The following is a 24084-nucleotide window of genomic DNA, read 5'->3' as shown; positions in this document are numbered from 1 at the left end:
TATTTTTTAATTTTAAAAAAATGAAGCATTTTACGTCCCTTCTGTCACTTTACCATTAATGCACTAATTTACAGCGTTTATTGATCATTATAAAATGTAATTAAATTTGATTAATATTAACCATAAATTCAAAATCAAAAGGAAAACACAAGAGTTTATATATTTTTTTAATAAAATAAAATGTTGTATTTGGGGTCCCTTTGTCGCTTTGCAAAGAATGCACCATAATTTACAGCATTTATGAATCATAATTAAATTTAATTTGATTAATATGAACTAAGATATTAATATGAACCATTAATGCTATAAATTCAAAAGCAAAATACAAGAGTATATATTTTTTATAAAACAAAATGTCATATTTTAGGTCCCTTTTGTCACTATACAATGAATGCACTAATTTAAAGCATTTATTGATCATAATTAAATGTCATTAAATTCGATTAATATTAACAGAGATATTAACACAAACCATTAATGCAATAAAATCAAACGCAAAACACAATCATTTATATTTTTTAATAAAGAAAATGAAGCATTTTAGGTCCCTCGTGTCACTTTACAATTAATGCACTTATTTACAACATTAATTATCACAATTAAATGTAATAAAATTTTATAATGATTAAATAACATGTTAATACTAACCATAAATGCTACCATTTCAAAATTATTTATTATTTTTATATAATAAAATCACATATTTTGGGTCCCTTTTGTCACTATACAATTAATGCATTAATTTACAGCATTTATTATTTATAGCTAAATGTAATTTAATTTGATTAATATTAACTGGAATATTAATACTAACCATTAATACTATAAATTCGAAAGCAAAACAAAAGAGATTATATTTTTTATAAAGAAAAAATTGCCATTTTGGGTCCCTATACAATGAAATCACTAATTTACAACATTTATTGATTATAACAAAATGTAATTAAATGTAAATTTTATTAATATTAACTGACCTATTAATACTAACCATGCTATAAAATCAAAAGCAACTCACACGAATTTGTATTTTAAAAATAAAGAAATTTATGCATTTTAATTAATGCACTAATTTACATCATTTATTGATCATAATTAAATGTAATTATTGTAATTATTTGATTCATATGAATGATATTAATACTAACCATACATGCTAAAAATTTATTGGAAAATGCATTTTCATGAGAAAAATTAATTCAAGTAATGTTTTTGTTCCCACTGCAATGCAAGACAATACAATGATTATTTATATGCATTTTTCATTATGCATCATTAAAAAAAAAATAGTGAAATTTGATTTATTTTTTTAAATTTTTTTCATCTCCAATTTTTTATTCTCAATAGTTACTGTAATACAGTATTACATTTAAAATGGTATAATACAATGATACTACTATGCGGGTATGTATGCAAGAACTTCGTAATTTAATTTACCATACTTTGTCACATTATGATATTGAAAATGTGTGTTTTTTTTCCCCACTTATGCTAGCCTTGCACTAGAGGATATTAGCTAAGCTTTTATGAAAATAATGACACTATGCAAAAAAAGTGTATTAGTCTTTGCAAAAATATAATTTCTAACTTTTGTCTTTTGATTTTGGGGTGAAAAATGACTTGTGACATGTTCTGTGAGATTCAGTAATACACATATTCAACGGGTTCCCAGATATCGGCAGAATCACAATCATAATGTATGCCCTCAGGTTAGATACACACATATATATTTCAAGGTAAAGACATTTATATTTTACATGTTTTATGCATTATGTATCTCACATTTTTAGTGACCACCATTGCTGGAAGGCGTTCCAGTAAGAAATCATTATGCAAGCCTCATTATCCAGGAATAATGTTTGCTGAAAATCATGAAAAACTAAAATCTCTGGTATAAATTCGATCCTGAAACCTTTAGAATGGACTGGCGCTGTGATTAATGCATCACAAACGGCATGTCCAGGGTTTGTTAATATGACTAAAGATTGCTCTCAAACACAAGACAGCAACTGCTGAATTTCTTATAAAATCCCTTTATCAAGTCGTGTGGTTCATTTGCAGTGTGAAGATGAAGGTTAAGAATTCAAACCAACAGCTGTCAAATTAAATCCCCTCATGGATTTTTCACATAATGAGGATCAGAAGAATTCAGTGCACTTAGACACATGGAAATATGACCGTGCAAACATAAGCCGACCGAGCCGAGAGTCTAGACGGCACAGAATCTGTAGGTAATGTATAATGTGGACTAAAAAACATCAGGAGATTTATATGATATGATGGTTATGGTGCCTAAATCACAAAAATCTTGTGGGAAGCTTTTAGAAAATGCAGAGCAGTTCTCATTTATGTAGACAACAATGTCTGGATGAATCTAATTAAGCCTGTTAAGAACAAGTCAGAGACACATTTCCCCCCAAAATTAAAATAAATTATTATTCCAGTTCCAATTATTAATTTAGAATTCTAATTTTATGTTTATGCCAATCGAGCACAGGTTTCTCCAAACTGTTAAAAAAAAAAAAAAAAAAAAATTGTGGTACTATTAGTAGCAATTGTGAAGTATTTATGCATAATTTATACACAGTAATATAATTTTAATTAATTAATTAATATTTGTTTTATTAATTAATAATTTACTCACATGCCAATTAAATATGAAATTATTTCTATATTATATTAAAATGTATATAAAAATTAAATAATATATTATATTTTAATATAACATATAAATACTTTAATGTTTAATTTTGTATTTTTTTATTTTGTTGATTTTTTATGTTGAATATATTATTATAATAATTAAATGAGTGATTTTTGACAATCAAACATTACATTATTTCCAAAATATGTATTTGCATGCCAATTAAATATGAAATTATTTCTATATTATATTAAAATGTATATAAAAATGAAATTATATAATATATTTTTATAGAATATATAAATAATTTAACGTTTACTTTTGCATTGTTTGATTTTTATATAATATATTATTATAATATATTAAATGATTTTTTGGCAGTCAAACATTACATTATTTCTATTTTATATTAAAATGTGTATATATATATATATATATATATATATAAATTATATTTTATATACATTTATATATTTTATATAAAATTTTATATTTTGATATAAAAATAATTTAGTATTTCATTTTGTATTATTTGATTTTATGTTGATTTTTATATAATATATTATTATAATATAGTAAATTATTTTAATCAAACATTAAATTATTTCAATATTATATTAAAATGTATAGAATTTTCTTATATATATATATATATATATATATATATATATATATAAAATTTTGTATTATTTGTTTTTTATGTTAATTTGAATTTAATATATTAAAATAATATATTAAATAAATAAATAAATAAATAAATTATTTTTTATGACAATCAAACTAATTAATTACTATTTATTTACAATTTACTTTTCATAATTAATTACTATTTATCTAATTACTAATACTTTTACTTTTTTATCTAATTACTAATTACTTAATTACAAACCAATAGTTGCATTATGTATATATATATATATATATATATATACACACACACACAAGTTGTGTGTATATATTGCATGTATTAAGTGTGAAGTTGCATGTATTATGAAGGGCATCTGCAGAGAGATGTATCTGAACAATTATAGACAAAAATATCAGTCTAATTATTCACAGCACATCACATGACTATCACATCTGCTCATTATCGGCTCCATTATTTCCACGATTAAGTGTGATGTCAGCGTGCAGCTTTACCTCCATCATGTACTGGTCCACCACATGCAGTTCTCTTGAGTTTCCTTTATGCGATTTATACATCTCGATGTCATCCAGAGTGGGCACGTATCTGATGAAGAACACAACAAATGTAAACACGGCAAAGCACTGAAACGCCTGCCCTAATTTCATTTTACATCGGTCCAAACTCTCTGCTTCATTAATACTTCATAGATGCCCGTTTTAAGCATGCACAATTCTAAAAGGATGTCACACAACCCTTGTTCCTTTTTTTTACAGGTTGACTGCCTAGCAAGCCTATTTTCTCCTCCGAGATTGCCTCTTTTTCTCTTTGCATCTCCCCATCTAGTCCTCTGAAAAGGGTGCGTGCTCTTCTGATTTCCACTGGCCCGAGGAACAGGGGTTGATTAAAAGCCAAGTTGCAGTCAGCTTGTATAAAGTGCTCAGGTAGTTGATGCTTCGGCTGTTCCCGACTTGCATCCTGTTTGAACCCGGCTCACCTCCAAAATGGACCTGTGTTCAGGTCGTTTTAGCGTGTTTCAAATCCATACCACACTGACTATTTCATGAGCTCAAGGATGTTGGGATGGAGAAACCAAAGCCACCTGCCATTAATATTGCAGCTTCTGCCGGGCCCATCGCGATTAAGATTGTGTTCGCTTAGATATTCGTTACATTTGGCTAAATAAATATAAATCTCTCAGTAGGTACATTAGATTATGCCTCCCGCACACAGGTCGGCCTCCAGCAGTCATCTAAGGATGCTTCTCGCAGACAAATGTGAAGGAGAGGAGCATTTCTCCAGCTTCCCTCAGGGCAACTCAATAGTTTCCTTTTCCTCAAATACATCCGATAAAAGTTTCATAAGCAGGCTGTTCTGTTAAGAGAGCCTGGCATATGCTCTTTTATATTAGCATTAAAGAAACGCTATGGTGACATGAACTGCCCGTGACTTCTTGTGGTCTCCGTGGTCTTCATTAGATCTACCACTGGAGCATCTTACAAAACAGACCGTACTCTGTTCTTTCACATTTAACTGTGGTCTGCTGATCATGATTCATTTATATTTTAAAAACGGTCACTGACAAATAAATTGGACACTTGTCTTTTTTTTTTTTTCAAGCATCAGCATTTGAGGTTAAAATGTGCAAAGTGTGTATTTTTATTATCATTTAAATTTACGTTATACAGTTCAAATGAGTCAGTAGTTTTTTAATTTAATATTAAAATTAAAATGTAATATTAAATTAATATAATTTTTAAATTAATATTTTTTATTAAGCAAGGATGCGTTAAATTGATCAAAATTGTCTTTTTAAATTAAATTTTACATTTTAAATTACATTTTTAAATAAATGCTGTTCTTTTGAACTTTTTATTCATCAAAAAAAAATCATGAAAAAAATGTATGTTTTCCGCAAAAATATGAAGCAACTTTGTTTTCAACTTCAATAATAATCAGAAATGTTTCATGAGTGGCAAATCAGCATATTAGAATGATTTCTACAGCATCATGTGACACTGAAGACTGGAGTAATGATACTAGCTTTGCATCATGGAAATAAGTTACATTTTAACATATATTCAAATAGAAAACAGTTATTTTAAATTTAAGTATATTTCACAATATTACTGTTTTTACATTACTGAGCATAAGCGACGCCTTTCGAAACATAAAAACATCTTATGGACCTCAAACTTTAGAACAGTACTGCATCATTGCTAAACTTGTTGCTAAAAGCATCCAAAGATAAAAACAGACAGATAAAAAGAGATCGTACACTAATAAACAGGGTTTGAAATTAACTTGTTCACTCACCAGCCAGTTTGGCTACTAAATTTTTAAGTCACTAGCTATTCATATGTGTGTGCGTGGTTGATGTATATTAAAGGAGAGGTCCACTTCCAAAACAAAGATTCACATATAATGCACTCACCGCCTTGTCCTCCAAGATGTTCATGTCTTTCTCTCTTCAGTAGTAAAGAAATTATGTTTTTGGAGGAAAACATTTCAGCATTTTTTTCCATATGATATGATATGGATGCCCCAATTTTGAACTTCCAAAACGCAGCTTCAAACGCAGCTTCAAACGATCCCAAATGCAGCTGTATACTTTTTTACTGTATACTTTTTTAAGTATACTTTGTATACTTTTTGTTGTTAAAGGCTTGTCTTGTCTTACTCTGCCTGGACTGTTTTTTTCCGGTTCATGACAGTTAGGGTATGTCGAAAAACTCCCATCTCATGGGATCTCAACTCTGCAGCAATGTAGGGTGATTTTGAAATGATTTTTGAGATTAAAAAGTATTTAAATTGTTTTCTTTTCATGAAAATAACCGATCGTTTCGCTAGATAAGACCCTTCTTTCTCGGCTGGGATTGTTTACAACCACATTTGGGATCTTTTGAAGCCGCATTTAAACTGCATTTTGAAAGTTCAAAATCGGGGCACCATATCAGTCCATTATATGGAGAAAAAGAAAAGCATTTATTTTAACATATATTTAACATAAATTTATTTGATCAATTTTATGCGCTTTTTTAGAATCAGACTAGACAGAAAATGATTTTTAAATATTTAAATAGTAAAAAGCGTAAATTTAAATGATAATAAAAATACACACTTTGCTTTTAAAAAGTATTTAAATTGTATATTTTTTTAATGAAAATAACCGATCGTTTCGCTAGATAAGACCCTTCTTCCTTGGCTGGAATTGTTTACAACTGCTTTTGGGATCGTTTGAAGCCGCATTTAAACTGTATTTTGGAAGTTCAAAATTAGGGCACCATATCAGTCCATTATATGGAGAAAAATCCTGAAATGATTTCCTCAAAAAACATAATTTCTTTACAACTGAAGAAAGAAAGACATAAACATCTTAAATGACAAGGGGGTAAGTACATTATATCTGAATATTTGTTTTGGAAGTGGACTTCTCCTTTAAGTTACATTGGCTTTTATTGTTGTACAAGTGTCTTTATTTTTTATTTATTTATTTTTTTTAATAAAAAAAATATATATAGCCCTAATTAAACATGAAGAGTTTATACAATTTTTTTTTTTTAATTATAGAAATTGTACATGACTTTACATTGCAACTACAAACTGAATTAATAATGTTATGAGAATAATATTTTAAATATAAAAACTGGAATATTGAAATATAAAATAATAGAAAAAAAAAACAGAATGATACTTTTAAATATGAAACTAAAATTAGCCATAACAGTAGGTGGCGGCAAGCCACTGTCTTAATAAGCAAATTACTGAGTCATTTATTCAATCGATTCTTTCAAAACGAATGATTCATTCAGGAACAAAGTAAGAATGAATGGATGTTTCTCTGAATGGATCAGGGAATCATTGACTCACCAATTTTTTTTTTTAAATGTAAATTAATTCGGTAAGGAAACACCGTTTTCTTTAGAGAGCAAAAAACCTAACCGTTGCCCTGAGAGGAAGAAAAGTCTGCTACAGACCATGCTAACCAAACGTATGTGTGTCCTAGGAACACTGCATATAATTCTATGATGAAATATATTTGTTGCTTCACAGTGACAGGGCTCAGTAAAAAAAAAAAATAAAGTCCCGATCTAAATTAAATGATTCGCGATCGTCGCTCTGAAGTTCTGATCTGAATAATGATTTGCGAACCATCATTTCATAACAGGACTCGAATCATGAATCATTTGACTCAGATCGGAACTTTGCGTATCGTGAATCATTTGATTTAAATCGGGACTTCAAATTGTGAATCATTTGATTTGAATCATTAAATTCGCGAAATGATTCACAAACCCGTTCTGATCGAATTCAAATGATCCGCGCTACAAAGTTTCGATCTAAACCAAATGATTCGCAATCCAAGCTCTGAAGTTCCAATCTAAATAATGATTCACGAACCAATCATTTTAGATCAGAACTCGGAGCGCGAATCGCGAATCATTTGATTTAGATCGGGACTTTGCGTATCGCGAATCATTTGATTTGAATCATTCAAATCGCGAAATGATTCACGAACCTTTTCCTATCTAAATAAAATGATTCGCAATAAGCGATTTAAAGTCCCAATCTGAAACAAATGATTCGCGATATGCGATCCAATTGCAGCGCTTCAAAACAGTGAATCATTTAGTGGAGCAATGGTTTAACTGATTTGGAGTTTTGAAGAGCACCGTTTCACCCATCACTACGTGCTTTATGTTGAAATTCAAAAATGAATGGCTCTTTTAATTTGATCTGGTTTTGCTAGTGAATCACTTAAAATGAATGATCGAAGTCACGAGTTTGAATAAATCGGAGAGGTTCCAGCATAAATGACTCACTCAATTGATTGGTTCATCTGTTCCTCTTTTCGCATCTTCAGCCATGTTTACACGACACTGTCAGTACTACTTGCTTAGCTTGATTGTTTTCTGACATTAACTGAAATAAGCAAAAAGGTATGATGTTTTTTGAATTGTGTGAATTTTGTGTGAAAAGATATGTGCTAATTGACAAAATTAAACACTTATTTCAAGCACTTCTCAGGCACCCCTTCAGGAATGTTGCTATTTTCAAGGGTTTGCCAAAAAGGCAAATTCAAGTACTTTAAGCACTTTAAGCGCCTTGTACGAACTCTGCTTTTAGTCACCATTTCAGCCAAAATTATCCAAAAGAAATGCTTTTTCACTCCAAAAATGAGGTTAGCTCAGATCAGTGAGACTTACGATCAACCAGTTCCAAAAAGAAATACAAAACCTGTGCTAAATGAAAGAAAACAAGTTAACAAACACAACTAACCATAGTTAAAAACTCACTAGACCAGCATAAACTACCTTGGATCAGCATGAAATTCATACATATTCAGTGCACATTTTTAAACTTGACTTAAATTGATAAACTGTCTTAAAAATGTGGCGCTCATGCCAAGACATACTGAAAAAAGCAGCAAAACACGACACCTGCATGTGTTCACAGAGCAACGATTAATCAATCAACAGCCCTACTTAAAATACACATACGCCACCACTTGTGAAGAGATGAACTATTGTGTCAGGTGTGGCATTTGGCAGGCTGCTTTGTCTCCATGTAACTCTTACCTCCTGAGAGAGGCAATATGCTCGTCGGAGAGACCCCCATCCTCTTCATTTATAATCACCAATTTGTCCTTGAGCTCTTTTGGATGCACGGGGAAACTTTTAAGGAAAATATCTGTGGGGACAACAGATAATAAAGTTACACACACACATTCATTCTTGTACAACACTTGAAACAACCTCTCCTGACAGCAGCTCTTCCCACCTGCGATGAAAAACTCCAAGCGCATTTTGAAGACAAAAGGGTTGTGTGCTTAATTACCTCTCTCTACACGAACCAAGGAGGGCCAGATGCATGCTGATTTGCACTGTACAAAACCTGAATTGATGGGAATTTCATTTTACCTAATAAACCTGGCTGTGCTGAAGTTGCAAACATAAAAAAGGCATGAATAATGGGAGCCGTGTCGGCTGGGATAACGCTCGTTACGGCAACATATTCACACTTTGATTGAGTGGCACCAGGTTCAAGGATACAATTACAATGTTAAGCCTATTTTTCCTGTTTGCGGAACATGGAAAAAATTAGTATTCACTCTACTATGAAAGGAAGGACCTTTCATGGCTGACATTATTTCATCTCAGCAATGAGTCAGGCTAAAATCCACATCTTAAGATTTCACACGTTCTTATGAACATGAAAGGCCATGCAACATTCATAAATATCAACAGCCTTGCAAACACAACACAAAAAATTTAGAAAAAAAATGTTTTAGATCTGTCAAAATTATTCTGATTAAAAAATACAGTGAAAACTGTTGATGGTAGTCACTGACTTATCATAGTATTAATTTATGACAGTATGGGAAAAAAATTCTATGGAAGCCAATGGCTACCGTCAACAGTTTGGTTACCAACACTCTTCAGAATATCTTCTTTTGCGTTCAGCAGAAGAAGGAAACTCATACAGGCTTGGAACAACTTGAGGATGAGTGACAGAATTTTCATTTTTGGGTGAACTATCCCTTTAAGACTGAAGGGAAAATTCAGCTTTGCCTCACAAAAATAAATAGCATTTTTGAATTATATTAAAATAGAAAACAGTTATTTTAAATTGTAAAAATATTTAATAATTTAAAAATGTTTTAGATCTGTCAAAATTATTTAGATTACAAAATACAGTGAAAACAGTTGACGGTAGCCATTGACTTCCATAATACTATGGAAGCCAATGGCTACCATCAACAGTTTGATTACAAACATGCTTTAAAATATCTTCTTTTGCATTCAGCAAAAGAAAGAAACTCATACAGGTTTGGAACAACTTGAGGATGAGTAAATAATGACAGAATTTTCATTTTTGGGTGAACTATCCCTTTAAGACTGAAGGAAAAATTCAGCTTTGCATCACAAAAATAAATTGCAATTTTAAATTATATTAACATAGACAATTAATACTTAAAAAAAGATTAAAAAATACAGTGAAAACAGTTGATGGTAGCCACTGACTTTTATAGATTGAAAAAAAATACTATGAAAGCCAATGGCTACCGCCAACAGTTTGGTTACCAACACTCTTCAAAATATTTTCCTTTGCGTTCAGCAGAAGAAAGAAAATAATGACAGAATTTAATTTTTGGGTGAAGTATCCCTTTAAGACTGAAGGGAAAACTCAGCTATGCATCACAAAAATAAATTGCAATTTTAAATTATATTAACAAAAAAAAGCCATTCACTTTCATAGTATGGAAAAAAATACTCTGGAAGCCAATGGCTACCGTCAACAGTTTGGTTACCGACACTCTTCAAAATATCTTCAAAATATCCATTCAGCAGAAGAAAGAAACTCATACAGGTTTGGAACAACTTGAGGATGAGTAAATAATGACAGAATTTTCATTTTTGGGTGAACTATACCTTTAAGACTGAAGGGACAATTCAGCTTTGCATCACAAAAATAAATTGCATTTTTAAATCATATAAAGAGAAAACAGTTATTTTAAACTGTAATAATATTTCACAATTTTACTGTATTTATGATCAAACAAATGCAGCCTTGGTAAGCAGAAGAGACTTTTGAATACATTTTAAAAATCTTCATTATAATGCTGTCCTCTTAATAAAAAAATAAATATGATATTTTAAGTTTGCTTTAGTATGATAATTTCAAAGCTAATTATTTATTCTCTTTTAAAAAAAATAAATGCTACGGCGCAAAAATAATAAATGCGTAAGAATAACATTCTGATTGGACTATTATCAAAAAACAAGGCATTTTATTTAGTGCTTCTTCAAGAAGCTTTAAATTCTATACAAAAGCACTAACATATAATTTCATCCTTGTTCTTTTATGTGCCACTTTTGTTAAATTATATGCTGTTCTCTTTATTTCCTAAGTGTGTGATTGCACTAAAAACTGCTCAGAGCTGTAGGAGCCAACATGGGCTTCAGACTACGGTTCCTCGCTCCTGATTCCAGTAGCTCACCACCAGCTGAACAGCTCAACCCAAATAAAAAGTTTTCAAGCTGTAATTGCAGCTCTAATCATAGGTTTTCAATTAGCAATTTATTTTCTTTGCGGGTGGTATATGCAGCGGGAGCAAAAAACCACACTGAAATGAAGGACCGTGATTCAACGCTTGATTTCAGAAACTTTCTGCTTTATTTATGAAGAATGAAGGACTGGACTCAAAGGGAGCTGTTCACTTTAAAAGGCATTTGCTATAGCTCTACATACATAAAAAAGATTGAATGATTTTTAAATATATATATATATATATATATATATATACACATACACACACACATGTAGTGAGTCCAAAAGTCCAAAATCATTAGTGAAAATGTTCTTCATCAGTAAAAGGAGTGAAGGGGTTAAATGAAAAATTTACATAAATTGCAGAGTGATTTAATATTTGGTACTTCAGCTTTAATAACAGCAACACTCATCATTATCTGGGAAAATTTGAGATGATTCAAAAAGCATCTTGTGCTTCAATGGAAGCATGAAAATCTGACCCTTCGTACAAAGTTCACATGCAAAATTGCTAATTTGAGTAGTGACGTAGAAATGCAGTCTACAGAATCTGAAATAACTCTTATTAAAGGAGAAGTCCACTTCCAGAACAACAATTCACAAATTATTTACTCACCCCCTTGTCATCCAAGATGTTCATGTCTTTCTGTCTTCAGTCATAAAGAAATTATGGTTTTTGAGGAAAACATTTCAGGATTTTTCTTCATATAATGGACTTGATTGGTGCTCCGATTTTAAACTTCCAAAATGTAGTTTAAATGCAGCTTCAAAGGGCTCTAAATGATCCCAGACGAGGAAGAAGGTTCTTATCTAGCGAAACGATCGGTCATTTTTTTTTTTTTTTCAAAAAATAAAAATTTGTATACTTTTTAAGCACAAAAGCTTATGTAGCACAGACTCTGGGATGCGTGCTCACAATGCTACTAAGTAGTGATGGGTCATTCTTTATTGAACGAATCTTTAATGTGACTCGGGAAAAACAAGTCGTCTCAGGGAGTAATTCGTTCAGTCGCTTAAGCGCAACATTCTGTTAGGTTCTGTACTGGAATTAGTTCAAATGTTTTGAGTCTTTGGGTTTTTGAGTTGTTTGTTCATCTTATGGGGCTGTCACGTGATGAAGGAACGACTCAAACCCGAAAACTTGTCAGATAAGAGGTGAGGTGAGCTAATCATAGACTAAAGACCCAGGTAAACAATTAATTAATTCTGTTTCTTATAGCATTATAGTTTTGTCTTGTTTGTAGTGTGATCAATGTTGTGTAAGCAATGTTGTGTAAGCAGTAGACATGTTAGGGAAGTAACACGTAACATTTTAATTATATTTTGCTAAAATGAACAAAATGACTCGCAAAAAAGATTCGTTCATTTTGCTGAACGAGACTCTAAGGTCCGAGACGGTAAAATGATCTGAACTTCCCATCACTACTACGAATAACGTCTAAGTTCATTGTCTGTGTACTGCGGCTAAAAAAGGTGTTAAATGTATGGTAAAAAAAATCGTATTTTCTGACATCGTTGTACCTTTTTGTTTGCAAACAGCGTTTGACTAACTTGCACTTTCTTAGTCTTTGCGCGTTCGCTTTGTAAACACTGGGTCTGTAGTTCCGCCTACATTCCACGTGACCTTTCGGCGTGATTCAATAGTACGTAACGTCGTGAAGGTGCATCCCAGAACCTGTGCTACACGAGCTTTTGTGCTTAAAAAGTATAAACAATGTTTTTTTCCCGAAAAAAATGATAGGTCATTTCGCTAGATAAGACCATTCATCCTCGGCTGGGATCATTTAGAGCCCTTTGAAGCTGCATTTAAACTACATTTTGGAAGTTCAAAATCGGGGCACCAATAAAGTCCATTATATGAAGAATAATCCTATAATGCTTTCCTCAAAAACCATAATTTCTTTACGACTGAAGACAGAAAGACATGAACATCTTGGATGACAAGGGGGTGAGTAAATAATTTGTGAATTGTTGTTCTGGAAGTGGACTTCTCCTTTAAGTAAATAAAATTTTCCAAAATCCTAAAACTTTATGATTATTTCCTGTTTGACTAAACAAGGTCTCAAACTTTTGTATATACAAAACCATATCTGTGGCATTAAAAACATGATATCCTAGTACATCCACTAAGAGCAAAGGAAGAATCAGTAATCTATTTCACATGTGTCAGCTCTAGAGTTAAAAAGAAATCTCACACTGTGCTCAGATTTTTCAAGACACCAAATTCTGCAATTAAAAATCAGAGATCTCATCTTATGTCTCCAGAGACATGAAAGAGCAACCTCTAAGCAATAAAACTGTCCTCTGGATAAAAGTGCTGCTACTAATGATGACTGTAAGGTCGTGTTAAAAACCTCAACAGAGTGCTCAAAAGTGTCTCACAGCAGATTAGTCTTTAAGTTTGTCATATTATTAGGACATACATTTGCTAAATTATATCAAGACTCCAAATAAGTAGTCATAATGGATCTGTTCCAAAACTAAATAGGCAGTTGTCTTCTAAGGCAGCAGATGGAACATTAGCAATTGTTATAATAGCAGTTCATTCCAATACAATTCATTATGAAGCCAAGGATTAGTGAGTAACAAGCCCAAATAAGCATAAAATATATTCCACACACAAATATTGGATAACAGATTTACTATTGAATGCATTATGCCTATTGCCAGTGTTGGGGAGTAACTAGTTACATGTAATGCCGTTCTGTAATTTAGTTACAAAAAAAGTAACTGTTATCCGTTACAGTTACTGAGAAATAAATGTGCAGTTAACTTACTTATGAAAATGTTAAAGGGTTAGTTCACCCCAAAATTAAAATTCTGTCATTAAAGTTAATTTTAATTAAAATTTAATTAAAGAAATTCACTTCCAGAACAAAAATTTACAGATAATTTACTCACCCCCTTGCCATCCAAGATGTTCATGTCTTTCTTTCTTCAGTCGTAAAGAAATTATGTTTCTTGAGGAAAATATTTCAGGTATATGTATATGTCAATACAGTTAGGGTATGTTGAAAAACTCCCATCTCATTTTCTCTTCCTTCAAAATTTTAACAATGTCCTTACTACCTTTTTGAGCCTTGAACATGTCTGTTGCATTGCTGTCTATGCAGGGTCAGAAAGCTCTCGGTTTTCATCAAAAATATCTTAATTTGTGTTCTGAAGATGAGCAAAATCTTACAGATTTGGATGACATGACGGTGAGTAATTAATGATAGAATTGTCATTTTTGGGTGAACTATCCCTTTAACAATTACAAAAGGGGTTACATCTGAATATATATATATATATAATAGCGATGCCCAATCCACATTTCGGCTGAACGCTTTACACTACAACCTGTCTGAGAGTTGATTAACTGACTAACAGTTGAAAACATTAGTTAGAAAGTAATCAAATGTAATCAGTTGCATTACTTTAACAAAGTAACTGAAATAGTTACATTACTCATTATATGTGACCGTGGACCACAAAACCAGTCATAAGGGTCAGTTTTACCCTTTTTGCATTTCCAAAAGGGCTTCAAAAATGCGGCTTCAAACGATCCCAAATACGGTTGTAAAAGATCCCAGCCAAGAAAGAAGGGTCTTATCTAGTGAAACGATTGGTTATTTTCATCAAAATAATACAATTTATATACTTTTTAATGCCAAACGCTTGTCTTGTCTTACTCTGCCTGGATTGTTTTTGTTCCGGTTCATGACAGTTAGTGTACGTCGAAAAACTCCCATCTCCCTCAATTTCCAAATCACCCTATATTGCTGTTTTACCTTTTTTGTTAAGGGTGTTTGATCTTTTTTGCATGTTCACTTTGCAAAGACTGGATCGGAACTTCTGCAGCGATGTAGGATGATTTTGAAATGATTTTTGAAGTTGAGGGAGAAAATACAATTGGAGTTTTTGCCATACCCTAACTGTCTTGAGTCAGAATACACAGAGTTTCTTCTTCCTCGGCTGGGATTGTTCACAACCGCATTTGGGATTGTTTGAAGCCACATTTAAACTGCATTTTGGAAGTTCAATAGCAGCATATCAGTCCATTATATGGCAAAGCAGAAATGTTTTCCTCAAAAAACATAATTTCTTTACAACTGAAGAAAGAAATACATGAACATCTTGGATGACAAGGGGGTGAGTACATTATATGTGAAACTTTGTTTTGGAAGTGGACTTCTCCTTTAATACATTAACTAATGTTAACAAATGACACTTATTGTAAAGTGTTACCGAAGTTTTAATCAGAGAATCCTGAAAATGAAAATATATCATTGGTTTCTCAAAAATATCAAGTAGCTAAACTGTTTTTAACATTGATAATAGTAATAAATGTTTTTGAGCAGCAAACCAGCATATTAGAATGATTTCTGAAGGATCATGTGACACTGAAGACGGAGTAAATTCAGCTTTGAATCACAGGAATAAATTACTTTTTGTAATACTTAATTATATTTCTGTATTTCTGCATACATAAATGTAGCCTTGGTGAGCACAATTGACTTTCAGAAAAAAAAACTTTTGAAAAGTATTGTGTGCACAATGTTTTAAAATAGTGCTTGTGTGGGCCACTCACCATGTTTTGTAACAGGGATAATAATATCACATACTCTATATTCAAATAAACCTCACACTGTGCTGTGAGTTGTAATTGTTTTGTTTATTTATCCACATGAGGGGGTGGAAAAGTTTAGCCGAAACTACTACTTATAGACGGAAAGCTGATTCATGATAAGACCCGGACACAAGTGAAATGCACAATCCTTTAATTCCCCCATCTGTATTTCCACCGCATAGCCATCCGTGTGCAGAGCAACTTTAAGCTACAGCTACAATGTCTGTGTCTCTGTGGAATAAAGCTATGTGGTAATGAACCCGTCTAAGGCATTGCATTTCTAACCGCCGGTTTGCTGTGTAATGCTTCAGCCTTAAAGATACATAAACAATGCATCTGTGGTAAGAAATTATATCGCGATGGGGTAAATCATGCAGGCGTTTCCCTCACATCATGCTAGAGCCCCTACGAGCTCAATCACCCCGCGAGTCACTTTCTTTTTCCATGCAGTCAGGGGAGTTTTCTGGCTGAGTTATTAGTGATCAACATGCAATATTCATCTGAGGAGGCATTATCATTTTGCCGAGCCTCGTAGCCCTTTGCCCCTTCGCGTTAGACTGGCTGAGAGATAAATTGCCTGGGGGCTGCTCCGGGCCCTGATTGCCTGCCGCCGCAACTTGTCAGAGACAGGGAAAAAGGAAGAGGACACTTGGAAGGGAAGAGATAGCTGACACACAGGCTAGTAAGGGTGCCATGCATTTTTCATACCGCTCCCCCTAATTGAGGCACCTGCGTGAGAAACTCACAGCCGTTTGCTTGCTGCCGCTGTTGTTGTTGTCGTCGTTCAGATTTACAGGTTTTCACCCGCTTTTGAAATCCAATCTCTTTTCTTCCCGAGCAGACAAGGCCTTGATTTGCCTCTTTGTGAAGAGCTCAGGTGAAAACAGAATGAAAAATTTGTGGAAATGTCTAGTTTTGCTGCAGAAGTTAGCATGTCCGAGGTAACGGTAACCCTTTTGAACTCTCAATTTAGTCTTAAATGCACTTCAAAGAGACATAAAACAGTGGCTGTCTATTAGAATCCAACAATCAAGCACAAAATCGTGACCTCAAAAATTTTCCAGGGATGCTTTAAATATTAACAGCTGAGATCACAAGGACCTACTTCCATTTGCAAATCAGTTTTATCTTTAATGTTTTTAAGGCATGGAATGGCATGCAAAAAGCATTACAAAGCTTCCAAAGCTATTCAAGACTCCACCAGCAAAGGAACATTTAGAAATAAACACGGTGCTCCAAAATAACACATGCTTTGTGCTGCCTCTGACACACTTAAGAGAACATCAACATGCTTCTTATCCATTACAGAGCTTTGCTTCTGGGAAACAAGCATCACAAAGAGTTATTTTCAACAAAACACTTGAAACCCAGTGTGATGAATCAACATATTCCATGCTTTAGTATCACTTGGAGGGCGCAGGAATATTGCAGTAACTTTTTTTTTTTTTTTTTAATGCTGCAATTTCCAAGTAGTCGATCTGTTAGTTTGATGCAACACTGCCACCTAGCTGTAGCTTTCATTGCTGTGTTCTCTATGTTTGAATGTCAACATTGAGGTTTTATTAGGTTGAGATCTTTTCTGTCAATTGTTCCTGAGCATTTTTTAAAATCAGGGTTCATACAGGACTTTCAAGGACTTTTCAAGCCCCTCTTTTTTGATTTTCAAGGATTTTAATCAGAGATCTCAGTTACCAAACAATGTCTTTCATTTCAAATTTTTAAAAAAGGAGAAAAACATAAAAATATACTAATAAAAAATGGCAAAAATAAATACACTTTTACTATTGTAAAACCACTGTTAATTTTCTTAAAGGGGTCATCAGATGCCCATTTTCCACAAGTTGATATGATTCTTTAGGGTCTTAATGAAAAGTCTATAATATACTTTGGTTAAAATTTCTCAATGGTTGTGTAAAACAACACCCTTTTAACCTTGTCAAAATGAGCTCTGCAAAAATCATCCCATTCTGAGGGATTGTTCCTTTAAATGCAAATGAGCTCTGCTCGCACCGCCCCTCTCTTCTCTTAACTGCTCTGAGAGATTGTTTACTTTAGCGCATTTAGCCATGAAACTTGCTAACTAGCACGTTATTAGGAAAGGTGAGTGCACAGATTCATAAAAAAACCTTATACTCACTTCTGCTGTAAGTGAAGCTGAATCACGAATGATTTGTGGGAAGGCGCATTTCCTTCACAAACAAACGTAATCCACTGCATCTTCAACGGCTCAGATGTCGGGAGTAAATGACGACCACTATGTTCATTATTACATCCAGCAACACAACACCTAAATCGCTCAATCGGAGATATTCTTGTCTAACTTACATCCCTGCCCCGGCATCGAAACAATGGAGGTCGGACTGTTACAGCTTATCTGAGGTAAGACGCTCATGTCAATCAACTATCATGGGAGCGGCCTCTGTCTGTGTGACGCCACACCGACAGGCATCTGAGAATGGCTCGATTTGAAAAAGGGGATATTATTTTTACAGATTAATTAAAAACCACTGCATGGATTTTTATCATTATAGGGTTGATGTGTACATACACTGCCAACACCCATTAATGTTCAAACAACATGTAAAAGTGAAGTTTGCATCCGATGACCTCTTTGAGGGATTTGTATGTTGTATGTTGTATGTGTACTGCATTGGTTTGATGTTTTCTACAGTTTAAGAAAAAAATAATCTGGAAAAAGATTGGCGAAATCGCTCCAAAATCCTAATCTGAAATAAATGATTTGCAAACCCACACTGAAGTCCCGACCTGAATCAAATGATCTGTGATTCACGCTCCGAAGTCCTGATCTAATTCAAATCATATTATTCAAATCATTCAATTTGCTAAATGATTCGCAAACCCATTCTGATCAAAATCAAATGATTCGCAATACACGCTTCGAAGTCCCGACCTGAACCAAAATGATTCACGATACGTGAAGTTCCAGTCTAAATCAAATGATTCGCAATATGCGATTTGAAGTCTCGATGAGAAACAAATGATTCGCGATACACAATCTGATTGGAGCGCTTCGAAATAGTGAATCATTTTGCGATGCAATTATTTCACAGATTCGGAGTTTCGAAAAGCTTTGTTTCACCCATCACTATGTGCTTTTTAAAATCATTACAAACTATGTCGAAATTAGAAAATGAATGGCTCTTGATTTGGTTTTTGCTAGTGAATCGCTTGAAATGAATGATCAAAGTCACGAGTTTGACTCAATCAGAGCGGTTCTTCCGTAAATGACTCAATTGATTTGGTTCATCTGTTCCTCTTTTCGCATCTTCAGCCATGTGACACAACACTGTCAATACTACTACTAGCTTAGCTCGATTGTTTTCTGACATTAGTGGAAATCAGCAAAAAAGGTAGATGTTTTTTGAACTGCGTGAATTTTGCATGAAAAGATATGTGCTTATTGACTAAATGAAACACTTATTTCATAGATATATTGTCTTTCAATAATTCAAGCACTTTTCAAGTACATCTTCAGGAATATTGCTATTTTCAAGGGTTTTCCAGGCCTTATATTTCAAAAAGTCAAATTCAAGTACTTGTAGCACTTTAAGCACTTTGTACGAACCCTGTTTTATGTACATGATTAATTTCATTTTCAAAGAAAGCTAAACACCCTATGAAGTATGGTCAAAAAGCCTGCAAATGAATAAATTTTTCCATTACAAATTATATAATCAGCATAACAATGAAAGTAAAACTCAGAATTGTAATCATTTGTTCAAGTGTTATTTTAGTATTTTTATGTATTTATTATAGTATTTATTCATATTTTGAGCTTTTGTTATTAATTATATCTACATTTTTTAGCAATTTTGTTGTCTTAGTAAAGTTGTAGTAATTCTCTGATGTGCTTTAGTCAATTTCTACGTTTTTTGTTTTTAAATATTTCTAAATATTAATTTATTTTTATTGTAGCCTATTTTTAAAATGTATTTTAATTTTTTTTTAAATTTTAAGTTTTAATTTTTTTAATGCAATATTTAGAGTTTTCTTTACATTTCAGCTTTATTTTAATCACTGAAAACAATGTTTAATAGTTTAGTAAACAATAACAACACTGATCTGTACAAAGAAGTGCACGCTACAGAAATCTTAATTTTTCATCATAATATTTATTTTATTTTTGTCAGAATGCTAAAGCTAAGGTTTATTTCTAGGTTTAAAGGGATAGTTCACCCAAAAATGAAGTTGTTCCAAACTCAAAAGCTTTTTTAAAGGGATGGTTCACCCAGAAAAGAAGCCCTCTACTTGTTTCAAACCTGTATGAGTTTTTTCTTACGTTAAACACAAAAGAAGATATTTTGAAGAATGTTGGTAACTAAAAAGTTGACGGTAGCCATTAAATTGTGTAGTATTTTTTTTCCATACTATGGAAGTCAGTGGGTACTAAGGAAGTTTCTTTTTTTCTGTTGAGCACAAAAGAATAGATTTTGAAGAATGTTGGTAACCAAACAGTTGACGGTACCCATTGACTTCCATAGTATGGAAAAAATATATACTACAAGTCAATGGCTACCGTCAACTTTTTAATTACCAACACTCTTTAAAATATCTTCTTTTGTGTTTAACGTAAGAAAAACTCATACAGGTTTGAGACAAGTAGAGGGTTCCTTTTTTGGTTGAAGCATCCCTTTAAAAAAGCTTTTGAGTCAGATTTTCAATATGATCTCAGATCTTTGGGCTCACAATCCTGTTGAAAAAAACAGCATAGGCTGGTCAGGAATGTTTTGAATCATGACTGCTGGTTTGAGCTGGTTTAAGCTGGTCCTTAGCTGGTCTTGAGCTAGTTTAAATCAGCTCAAACCAGCAGCCATGCTTCAAAACATGAAATACCTAACCAGCAAATGCTGTTTTTTTTTTCAACAGGGAAAGCATGTATACTATATTAGTATGCTGTATAGTACATGAAAACCTGAAACGACCTCAATAAATGTAACTAGAATTATAATCTTTGCATGTTTTATCATCTTCCAGGTAAAAATCCTACTGTTTAGAAAGGTAATAGCACACCTCGCCTCAATAAGACACATTATTTAAGCTATTATTCATGTCTGAAGCACAAAGTGGGTTATGAAAAAGTAAAGTAAAGAGGTTTCCTTTAGCAAACACCTTGAATAAACATAAAAGAAACAGAGTTAATCGGTGTGGCTGTCTGCTAAAAAGCTTGCTTTTTAATTCACAGTGTTTTGTCAAACTTTAAAATCTATTCAGGACTAAACTATGTGCAAATTGTTTTGTCAGATCTATTCTTATTCAAAGCCAATCCACGAGAGGTTTTTAATGGTCCTCTCTGTTGCTGCTCTAATCCTTCCACAGAGATCAATAACCCAGCCACCATGACTGATTCCACAACTTCTACAACAAATACACCATTTATAACGAGCCATGGCCTGACATTTTTCCTCAAGCAACAACATAAGGCCATGATCCTCTTGCTTTAAAGGAATAGTTTACCTAAAAATGGAAAATCTGACAACATTTACTCATCCTCAAGCCTCAAAGATTTTTTGAAGAACATCCTGGTTGTGATTTTCCATATTTTATTGGTGAAAAGATAGTTTTCATTTAAAGATGTTGCCTAATGACCTAAAAGGTCAAAACATCAGAGTTGCTAAAAAAAACAAGATCTTTAAAAATGTGCAAATACTTACTGAAATTGTGAGCGATCTTTGAATTCAACATGATTTCCATAGTACTGATGGACTCTGATCTGCCGAGGCGGCTCGTCTCTTTCACTCCAAACAGCTCGTACAAGCGCGTGGTGTCAATTTCAGTCTTCCTGGGGTTCTTGCGAGACCACATCGACTTCTCGATCTGCAAAGGCAGGGAACAGTCAATACCTTCATTATTTCTTATGATATTGTTTCATATCAAGACATCACCTTGCATGCAAGTGATCATCAGCAGGCGTAAAAATGATTACATATTAGGAAACAGATCTATGGCAAGAACTATTTCACTGATGAAACAGCCGTGCTGTGATTGCATTATGCAATGCTGAATTACTCTTTTTAGTGAATTTATAAGAAAACAACATCATCAGACAAACATTTAACAAAAATGAGCCTCAGTCGGGGCTTTCTTTCACCAAGAACGAAAATGATAGTTTGCATTTTAAATCCAATTTTTGTGTAAAACAAGTTTATTACAGTTATAACTAAAACCATTTAAAAATGTCATTATTTGAAATAAAATAAAACATACCTTCTTTTTTATTTAAGCTAGTTTCCATTGTAATATTTCACAATATTACTGTTTTACTGTATTTTTGATTAAATAAATGCAGCCTTGGTTTGCATAAGAGACTTCTTCAAATATAATATGCTCATAATTCATAATCTTAAATAATAAATTAACAATCAATTTACTAATTTTGTTATTGTACAAATGCATTTATACTAAAATGGCATTTCAATAACACTACTCCTACTATTTTTTGCTATTTGACTGAAATAAAATATCTAAAAAAAAAACAATTTCAGCTAGTTGCTAAAGCAACATTTCTCATTTTTATTTCATTTACTAGATAAAAATATCTATATATTAACTAAAACTACATATAAATACATAAGCAAATTTTAAAAAAAAATAAATAAATATACAATTATGTTTAAAAAAATAAATAAAAACAAACAAAAATTTTCTACAACCTTAAAATCACAATGAAAACTGAAAATACAAAAATAAAAACTAATTTAGAAATATTTAGAAAAACTATAAAGGCATCTCAAATACACTAATAAAAAAAAACACTGCCTGAAAGCAAAAAATAATAAAAAAAAAATATAGACATATTTAAAAACAATAATAATAATAAAAAACATAACGAATACTAAAAGGTTACCTACAAAATATAATAATACGTTTAAAAAATAATAATATACTAGAATGTTAAAATTACAATGAAAACTGAAAACATAAACAAATAAATTAAATATTCATAAAAATCTATATATATATATAGCTTATAAAAATATATATATATATATATATATATATATAAGCTAAATAAATAATAGGACAATATTTGGCCGAGATACAACAATCTGGAACCTGAGGGTGCAAAAAAAATTTAAATATTGAGAAAATCACCTTTAAAGTTGCCCAAATGATTTTTTTTTTTGCAATGTATATTGCCAATTAAAAATTAAGTTTTTATATATTTAAGACTGTGTATATATATATATATATATATATATATATATTAGTAATTCAAAATATTCCTAAAAACTTTAAAAGCATCTCTAATACACTAAAACAACATTGTGTAAAACAAAAATGTAATAAAAATATTTATACATTTAAAAAATAAAGATAATACAAATAAAAATAAAAAAAATACAATAAATACCAAAAACTGAACTAAAATTAAAATGAAAACAGAAAATATAAAATTAATTTAAAATATTCATAATAACTATAATATTATCTCAATGACACATGTCTGACCAAAAATCTGCCACATCTGGAGCCCTTCCACATTTAAAACAGAACACATGAGCTGATACCTTATCCTGAGCCACCAGGTCCCAGTGAAAAGCTTTTGTCCTCTCTGAAAGCGGCTTGGATTTCATGGGCATCGGAGGGGGCAAAGGGGCAGGCGGGACAGGACCTGGCACTGCTGACGGCACAGGCAACGGCGGGGGCAAAACAAACGGAGCCGGTGATGTGGCCGCTGGTGAGGTCACGGGCGCTGCTAAGGGTGTTCGGTCTGGCTTGCGCACCGGTCTGCTCTGTGCTGTAGGGATTGGCTTCGGTTCTTCTTCGGATGCTTCCAAAAAAACTGTTTCTGTCTCTGGTGCTGTTGGAAAAGGTGAAGGAACATTCTGGGATGCTCTGGCCAAGCGTGGCCTCACTGAAGGTGGCACCGGTGGAGGTGTGATCGGCCCATGGTTGTTCTGCGTCTTAGTTTCTGACTCTGTAACGTCAGTGTGCTCTTTTTCAGGGGCTTCATAGAAGTGTTCAAGTTGTGATTTTTGTTTCCAGTCCATGCATAGCTGTTTGATTGCCTTCACCCAGGCATCTCGCTCATTTGTTATGGCCTCTTGGGTCATGTGGTCGCTTTTTGGTATTCGGAACCTGACAAAGAAAGAACAAAAAAAAAAAAAAAAAAAAAAAAAGAATGTTTTTGAGAAA

The 24084-nt window shown here is 32.5% G+C and overlaps 1 protein-coding gene across 1 annotated transcript in view; it reads right to left on the bottom strand.

Moving 5' to 3' along the window:
* LOC127154901 (uncharacterized) overlaps positions 1-24084 on the bottom strand; it is a 59755-nt gene that overhangs the window by 28928 nt on the left and 6743 nt on the right. Inside the window, exons 7-10 of the mRNA XM_051096782.1 lie at positions 23457-24027; positions 21600-21762; positions 8846-8957; positions 3782-3872 (exon numbers count right to left, since the gene is read on the bottom strand). Coding sequence (XP_050952739.1) covers positions 3782-3872; positions 8846-8957; positions 21600-21762; positions 23457-24027 — 937 coding nt within the window. The remainder of the gene's footprint in view (positions 1-3781; positions 3873-8845; positions 8958-21599; positions 21763-23456; positions 24028-24084) is intronic.

Source organism: Labeo rohita, chromosome 23, assembly GCF_022985175.1.
Source record: "Labeo rohita strain BAU-BD-2019 chromosome 23, IGBB_LRoh.1.0, whole genome shotgun sequence".
Taxonomy (NCBI): domain Eukaryota; kingdom Metazoa; phylum Chordata; class Actinopteri; order Cypriniformes; family Cyprinidae; genus Labeo; species Labeo rohita.
Note: the sequence above shows the minus strand (reverse complement) of the source record. Positions and strands in the feature narration are given on the sequence as shown.